The sequence below is a fragment of the Pecten maximus genome, unplaced genomic scaffold (assembly GCF_902652985.1).
Source record: "Pecten maximus unplaced genomic scaffold, xPecMax1.1, whole genome shotgun sequence".
NCBI lineage: Eukaryota > Metazoa > Mollusca > Bivalvia > Pectinida > Pectinidae > Pecten > Pecten maximus.
In genome coordinates, this window is record NW_022980917.1 from 462 (window position 1) to 10219 (window position 9758).

The following is a 9758-nucleotide window of genomic DNA, read 5'->3' on the forward strand; positions in this document are numbered from 1 at the left end:
CGTTTTGCGATACTGAATGATAGAGATTGAAGGTGTTACACTAAAATCTAAAAACGTGTTCTATTGTCGGTGACGCTATAGTGTAACAGGAGTTACTTCCCCTTGTTCGTACCATGTATTATACCCGGTAAGATATAACTCGGTAATAACCATTCAACCTAACAAATTCACGGTATGATACGATGAACTTTATTAATATCTGGCTACTTTCGCTGTAGCTGGTAACATCCTGTCAAATTACATTGGTCGCCATCACAGCATTCGGAACATAAATTTAGGTCTGATCGTCTAGCCAGGTTCCGGCCTGTGTTGTGGACTGCGGTACCGTTCCGACAGAGCTGTTGTATTATACGATAAATTCGTATAAAAATCTAGACAATATTTAGTCGACAAATACATCGCTTTTAATATTGATTTTTTATGGCCCGTTTAAGTGTTTAAATACCATAGAAAGTAATTTCTTTAAAATCATGATTTAGCTCCATCTTAAAATCTTCTTTTATGACCACAAAATTACAGGTAACTTACGGATTTTTCTCTGCATCCACGCATATAGCGGAGTATACTACCACCATACATATATATGTCACTGTAACAGAGCTACAAAGGCGGTATTAACGACAACATGGAGAAACATATCACAAACAATAATTGTCATTATCGAATTCCTAGGCCTTCGTCAGATTAAAGGGGCATTCCTCCATTTGAATAAAGTTTAGGTCGTCAAAATTAGATTTATTGGAAAATATTTTCCTTTTCAAGTAGTACAAGTTATAAATAACCTTTACATTAATACGGCAGGTTTACTCTTCAGATAAACCAAAGTTCTTTGATTTTGAATTCCTGAAAATTCTTAATTCGACCCGAAGTATCACTAATAACTGCAATTGCATATTATGGTATTTTTATATGATACGCTTTTTTTTGCATTTTTAGCCAGTAAAATATACAAATTTATCAAAATATTTCCAACTTATATTTTCACTGCAACGATTAGCAGTGAAAATATAAGTTTTGCGGGGAAAATATAAGTTTTCGGTTTTTGACCAATCAAACGACTTTGTATTCACCTCATTGAAACTTGCCTATTTTTCCGGTCGAAGCGAATATTTCTAAAATATTCAGACTAGTTTTTGTACAAATGCTCACTTGACGTTAGCTATTTATGCGCAGATTCTCCGGTAACAGCAGAAAACGCTTAAATTGCGTTGACCAGTCAAAATGGCGCAGTCAAGTTAAATGGAGTAACATTTCAAAGAGATGACGTTATAAATTATGTTACTGATTCGCGCAGTTTTCGACACTACTGATTTTTCGATATTTTTATTAATTTTTTTCATGTAAATAAAATGCAATCAAAAGAAAATTGATGGTTTCCCGTTTGATTTAACATATATTTAATTCGTATGACCAAATAGTTGGTTATTTTTCACTTGGGCTTCGCATTCATACTCGTGAAATATATATTTTTCGGGAAACCATTCAATAACCTCTATTTCCTGTACATTTCGGCATTCATTGCATTAGATGTAGACACAAACACTCATATAGTCATCGTTCGGACATATATTTCATTAACAGAAATTGTGCATGTTTCTGATGTCCGCACAAAGGAATGCCCCTTTAATGCTTACGTTTGTATCTTTTAAATTTGTAACATTAATTTATCTTCAATGTCATCAGGAACCGTTCAGTTAATGTTTTAGTGTTTTGTGCCCTAACAAACGAGGGATTTAATTATTCTTACCTCTGTAGGTTTACAGGTAACCATGTGAGGGCAGTCGGAGGCAGAGGCGACGGGGTGGGGACATTGCTGACACTGCATCGCAGACACTGTAACTGATTATCATTACACTATAAAACTGACACTGTAACTAATTATCATTACACTATAAACGGACACTGTAACTAATTATCATTACACTATAAACTGACACTGTAACTAATTATCATTACACTACAAACTGACACTGTAACTAATTATCATTACACTACAAACTGACACTGTAACTGATTATCATTACACTATAAACTGACACTGTAACTAATTATCATTACACTATAAACTGACACTGTAACTAATTATCATTACACTATAAACTGACACTAACTAATTATCATTACACTATAAACTGACACTGTAACTAATTATCATTACACTACAAACTGACACTGTAACTGATTATCATTACACTATAAACTGACGTTGTAACTAATTATCATTACACTATAAACTGACACTGTAACTAATTATCATTACACTATAAACTGACACTGTCACTAATTATCATTACACTACAAAACTGACACTAACTGATTATCATTACACTATAAACTGACACTGTAGCTAATTATCATTACACTACAAACTGACACTGTAACTAATTATCATTACACTACAAACTGACACAGTAACTAATTATCATTACACTACAAACTGACACTGTAACTAATTATCATTACACTATAAACTGACACTGTAACTAATTATCATTACACTATAAAACTGACACTGTAACTAATTATCATTACACTACAAACTGACACTGTAACTAATTATCATTACACTATAAACTGACACTGTAACTAATTATCATTACACTATAAACTGACACTGTAACTAATTATCATTACACTATAAACGGACACTGTAACTAATTTTCATTACACTATAAACTGACATTGTAACTAATTATCATTACACTTTAAACTGACGTTGTAACTAATTATCATTACACTATAAACTGACATTGTAACTAATTATCATTACACTATAAACTGACACTGTAACTAATTATCATTACACTATAAAACTGACACTGTAACTAATTATCAGTATACTACAAACTGACACTGTAACTAATTATCATTACACTATAAACTGACACTGTAACTGATTATCATTACACTACAAACTGACACTGTAACTAATTATCATTACACTATAAACTGACACTGTAACTAATTATCATTACACTATAAACTGACACTGTAACTGATTATCATTACACTATAAAACTGACACTGTAACTGATTATCATTATACTATAAACTGACGCTGTAACTAATTATAATCACACTATAAAACTGACACTGTAACTGATTATCATTACACTACAAACTGACACTGTAACTAATTATCATTACACTACAAAACTGACATTTTAACTAATTATCATTACACTATAAACTGACACTGTAACTAATTATCATTACACTATAAACTGACACTATAACTAATTATCATTACACTATAAACTGACACTGTAACTAATTATCATTACACTATAAACTGACACTGTAACTAATTATCATTACACTATAAAACTGACACTGTAACTAATTATCAGTATGCTACAAACTGACACTGTAACTAATTATCATTACACTATAAAACTGACACTGTAACTGATTATCATTACACTATAAAACTAACACTGTAACTAATTATCATTACACTATAAACTGACACTGTAACTAATTATCATTACACTACAAACTGACACTGTAACTAATTATCATTACACTATAAACTGACACTGTAACTAATTATCATTACACTATAAAACTGACACTGTAACTAATTATCAGCATGCTACAAACTGACACTGTAACTAATTATCATTACACTATAAAACTGACCCTGTAACTGATTATCATTACACTATAAACTGACACTGTAACTAATTATAATCACACTATAAAACTGACGCTGTAACTGATTATCATTACACTACAAACTGACACTGTAACTAATTATCATTACACTACAAAACTGGCATTTTAACTAATTATCATTACACTATAAACTGACACTATAACTAATTATCATTACACTACAAACTGACACTGTAACTAATTATCATTACACTATAAAACTGACGTTGTAATTAATTATCATTACACTATAAAACTGACACTGTAACTGATTATCATTACACTACAAACTGACACTGTAACTAATTATCATTACACTACAAACTGACACTGTAACTAATTATCATTACACTATAAACTGACACTGTAACTGATTTTCATTACACTATAAACTGACACTGTAACTGATTTTCATTACACTATAAACTGACACTGTAACTAATTATCATTACACTATAAACTGACATTGTAACTAATTATCATTACACCATAAACTGACATTGTAACTAATTATCATTACACTATAAACTGACATTGTAACTAATTATCATTACACTATAAACTGACACAGTAACTAATTATCATTACACTATCAAACTGACACTGTAACTGATTATCATGACACTATAAACTGACACTGTAACTAATTATCATTACACTATAAACTGACACAGTAACTAATTATCATTACACTATCAAACTGACACTGTAACTGATTATCATGACACTACAAACTGACACTGTAACTAATTATCATTACACTATAAACTGACACAGTAACTAATTATCATTACACTACAAAACTGACACTGTAACTGATTATCATTACACTCTAAACTGACGTTGTAACTGATTATCAGTATACTATAAACTGACACTGTAACTAATTATCATTACACTACAAACTGACACTGTAACTGATTATCATTACACTATAAAACTGACGTTGTAACTAATTATCATTACACTATAAAACTGACACTAACTGATTATCATTACACTATAAAACTGACACTGTAACTGATTATCATTACACTATAAAACTGACACTGTAACTAATTATCATTACACTACAAACTGACGTTGTAACTGATTATCATTACACTACAAACTGACACTGTAACTAATTATCATTACACTACAAACTGACGTTGTAACTGATTATCATTACACTACAAAACTGATGCCGAATTGATTATCATGACATTAAATAGTTGGGATTGTAAGTTTGTGAAAGTGATAGATTCATGACAATATCTATGAATGTTTCAACACATAATTTGTATAGTATTATTCATTAGTCGTAAATTTTATCAATACATTGGTTGTTTTGATATATGCATGTATACTTCTGTCGATAATCTTTTTTTTTTTTACTATAAACATGATAATTTGGTTTATGTTTTTCCAATAGCTGTTACAAAAAGTGTATTCGCTTCATTTTCTGACAATTCATTAGCTTGTGTGTTATGCTTTTCTACTGTTATATCATTCTAATGAGTGACATCGTACTTTGTATGAACTCATAATGAATAGTTTTTATATACATACTGCTTGGTCTTTGGCCACAGAGGAATCTATTGCACGGCTGACCTTGGGTTGTGGTGTCATGGCAGCATTGTGCACAGTTTACAATGGATCGTTTCCCTGTTGTGCCAGCTAAAGTGGCCATAACACTACATACCTAATATAACAGATATAGTTATGGAACATATTTTATACATAGTTACCGAAGATATGAAAAACTGTTAACACAATGTTTTCTAAAGCTGATCTCTGGCCAGCTGTTATAAGGGCGGAATGAACCATCAAATTACTGTTTTTCTATTGGTTATCCATAAAAAAACGAGAAAACAAATAATGAAGAACTATAGAATAAGGAAATGTTTATCTAAGGCATCCTCAAACTTTCCTTTCAGTTGACGATAACATACCATAAGGTAAAGGACACCTGTTTAATTCACATAAATACAATAAGATCTATCTCCACTTACCTTTGTTTATTTTGCATAAGAATATCTACATTTTATTAACGACGAATATTCCTACCACATTAAAACAAAATGCATGTATTATTTTACGTAGGTGTAATTACACTATAAATGGAATGTGAAGTTTTTGTCTACTCCATATTGTGTTGGGACATGTACGTACTAGGTATACTTTAGTAAGTTAGTGATTGATGGCTTAGTTTTATGTCTGGCAGATCCATGTAATTGTTCGCTCTGGTTCGGAAAATAAACAGCTAACTATTTTTCAAGGCAATAAGGAATGCCGATTGGGGTGGATTGTTGAAGTCGAGAGAAAAGCGAAATTGACCTATGCTTAGTGTGAGTTTCAAAATGTGCATTCAATATGAGCCGTCAAGGTAGCTTGACAGGCTCAAGTGGTCTTCAAATATTAAAAACAGTACCGTTATGGCGAGATGATTTTATCTTTATTTACTGATTAACGAAAAACAAAAAACAAAAAAAAAACAAAAAAAAACTCACTGCTTTTGAACGACATCCTGCGTTGAACCTTAATGCCAGACTGTCCGTCGTGATTTGTTCCAAGAAGCAATCCTGAAGTTAAGATATGATTTATTTAGCATTACACAACAGACTCATATATATCTAGTTAACAATCTAAGCTATGAATTAACAAATAAATATATATATAATAAATCGACAGACACTGGGTCCTTCTAGGCCATTGATGCTAAAGGGGAAAAGTGTGAAACTCAAAAGGGAAAGTCATCAAATTATAAATGAGATTAAACAATGAAATATTAAGAAACGGATGTACAAATTCCTCTGATCAACAAATCAGGATTTTTTGGGAAGAGATGTTTAAAAAAGAAATTGATATACATTTATATATCCCACAGTGCTGTTACTACTAAATACATATATAGTTATAAAGGTCTCTGTTACTACTACAATGTATTAACATATATGTAGAAACATCTCCGGGAAAACAATATCAAAATATGAACAATATATATATATATATATAAGGGTCAAAGAAGTAATATGAATAGTATAATCCAGATAACACTGGATCCTCACATAAATGTATGGAGGATACGAACTACTTGTAATGATTATATGGGGCAAAGAAGTAATTCAAACAGTGTAAACAATAAGGTTTGTTAAATTTTCGAGGCAATCCGCCCCTTTATCAAAACACAAAAAATCACAAATACAATCACATAATATATATATATAAGAAGTACTGGAAATACAATATAATACAATAAGAATAATGTTTTAGTAACTGGAGAAACCACAATGAACCCTTCGGCAAACGTGGGCCGAAGGCGGATACTAGCGTGACTGCATCATGTTCTCCAGTTACTAAAACATTATTCTTATTGTATTATATTGTATTTCCAGTACTTCTTATATATATATATTATGTGATTGTATTTGTGATTTTTTGTGTTTTGATAAAGGGGTGGATTGCCTCGAAAATTTAACAAACCTTATTGTTTACACTGTTTGAATTACTTCTTTGCCCCATATATATATATATATATATAATATATGTACAATTCGTATCCATGTATGTAAATACATTGCGATCCAGGTATTCTATATCATCTTATAGACGACTTCCACAATGATCATGTCAGGGTATCGGGCCGACCATCACTGCGCCATTGAAACGTTCTTTTTTAAGAACGCCGATGTGGCGCAGCGGTATAGGCTGCGGGTATTTCTGGCTAGGCGATTGGGTGCCGTAGATCGTGAGTTCGAGGCCCGGTCAGGGCACGAGTCAAAAAGTTGTCTTCCTTCGTCATTTGTGTTTCTAAGCTATATATATATATATAATATATATATATATATGAAAGCGCTAGTGTGAATTTCTGGTTTGTGTTTTTTATTATTATTACTATATGTATATATATATATCTGAAGACAAGAGGGAATTAGACTAGGTGTTCTGGGGGTGAGGCGTCTTTTAATTCCAGGTCAAATCGAGGTGATGTCACATTCTCTACATGAGAACCGGGATGGTAGCATACAACATAGAACCTTTTTGGGGCTCTGATCACTGCAGCTTTGGAGATACGCAACATTTGGGATACGTTTTCTTGCTAGTAAGTTCCTTTCATAAAGTGTCACTTGGTAATCTTATTAGTTCAAATACGGCCCGATTTTGAGCGCCAATATGCCAAGTTAGTAGTGGGTTTAGACAAGCTTAAGTACTGTATAAAATCGATAGTATGGGTCTCTACCCGATCTTCGCCTTTAGTTTTAGCAAAGGACCGGCTCGTCGCTGTCAATGTAATGCTACCAGGTGGGTATTATGCAGAGTGGTGGCACTATGAAACGTTCATTAACGGCCCAATAACCCGCGAGCACCGTCTTTTTATAACCTAGCTGATTCGATGACGATATTTTAACCCAAAATAAACCCGCTGAATAATAAAATGTTACTTGAAGTGTATCTCTGATAACATTCTCACCGATTATTAACAAGTCGTTAATCCTGTGTTACATTATGATGCTATTGAGCGATATATACAAAGGAATATGTTTCATAGTGACAGAAATAAACAAGTGGTATATTTTACCTCGTCGTCCATACAGGTCACTTGGCCGACACAATCCTCGACACTTGCAGCATCATTACATGAAGTGCAGTTTATTTTCGCCATGACTACAAAATATTTCTTTCTGGTTTATAAAAGACAATAAATAAACTATTTCGGACGTGTACAAATCACTGTGAACATTATTAAGCTTATTCAAGAAGTATTGCATTACAACGTTACAACTAATCCGTTCATTGATGGAAGGAAAGATACATATTTGTCAAAGTCATAATGGCGTAAATTGTCTTTAAACTGTTGATGTCGAGTTTCCGCTGAAACATACATGTTTACAGCTAATAACAAATTTTAAATGTGTAATCCTTAACAAGGCCTGAAGTGATATATGCCCATATTAACGCTCTATTATTTGACTGACATTTAATATGACTCAAATATTACTAAAATCCAAATGAAGTAAATAATTTATTAAAATACGTGTATATAAAAAAAATTAGCAACCACTTACCAAAAGGCCAAGTAACAAGAAGGACGAAACATTCTGAAAAGAAATGGAAAACGTTGAAATATAAACAATATTTACTTAATAACAAGTTGTATCAAATTATATTACACGCTCTTATTGGAAACCGCAACACTCGGAGAAAGCCCATGTAGTCGGCCAGCTAACCTCATGCTTATTTCCATCCGTTCATTCAATTGAACCCCGCCCACCTAGGTGAAGTATGTTTCATATCATTGTATGCCCCTCCACATATATCAAGAATGAAAGTATATGAAATTGAAATTGCCACCCACCAGGGTGACATTTAAATTTATAATATAAAGAAGCTGCACCCATACAATAATGGCAACTACAATCAATATCAAAATATAGATAAAAACATATAAGAACCTATGCTAGCATTAGTGGGGTTGACATAAAAACCGCCACAAAGACCTTCATGGTATACCATATCATGAATGTCTTCCATATCATTATGTGCCACACGGTGTCACCAAACGCCTTATAAATCACATTAAGGTTTACGTAATCCATATGTTTTTCGCAATACCTGTGTGTGGATGCCAAACCAATGGCTTTACACACATGTACGTCGGGGGTTCTTGGGAATTGATTTCAGGTACACAAGCCGGGCTCTTTCTTTGAAAGACCGTACTTCCTGGTTTCAGATCCCCTACCATCAAATCAGTCTCAAAATGAGAGACGAAACAAATCCAAGCGAACAAATAAATTTGTCATTAAATAGAGAACAATTTTAATGTGTTTATCAATTTCTACTATTTGAAAAATACAAAATGTAACAAGCTGAACCTGTATGATCTTTCGATAGCGATCAGCTGCTTCGGTCAGTTAAAAGAAGTAATTGGTAAATGCGAAAAGCTGTAAACCCTGCTTTACTTACCAAATATATATTTTAGATGCACCATGGCTGATTCAAATATGATGATTCCAGTAAGGCGTAAAATAAGGTTAAAGGTCTAAATGGTTTCGTGGTCCTGCCAGAGATAAGATATGTCTCTGTGTGCAGTGTGACCGATTACGTAGACTACTTGTCGT

The 9758-nt window shown here is 32.5% G+C and overlaps 1 protein-coding gene across 1 annotated transcript; it reads right to left on the bottom strand.

Moving 5' to 3' along the window:
- Nucleotides 1-528: 528 nt before the first annotated feature.
- Nucleotides 529-8302, bottom strand: LOC117319817 (the record flags this gene model as incomplete). Its single annotated transcript, XM_033874550.1, has 5 exons — nt 8219-8302; nt 6150-6221; nt 5209-5341; nt 1748-1839; nt 529-600 (listed from the first exon to the last, which is right to left on the bottom strand). Coding segments are annotated over exons 1-5 (453 nt in total), but the record flags the coding sequence as incomplete, so codon positions are not given.
- Nucleotides 8303-9758: the final 1456 nt, after the last annotated feature.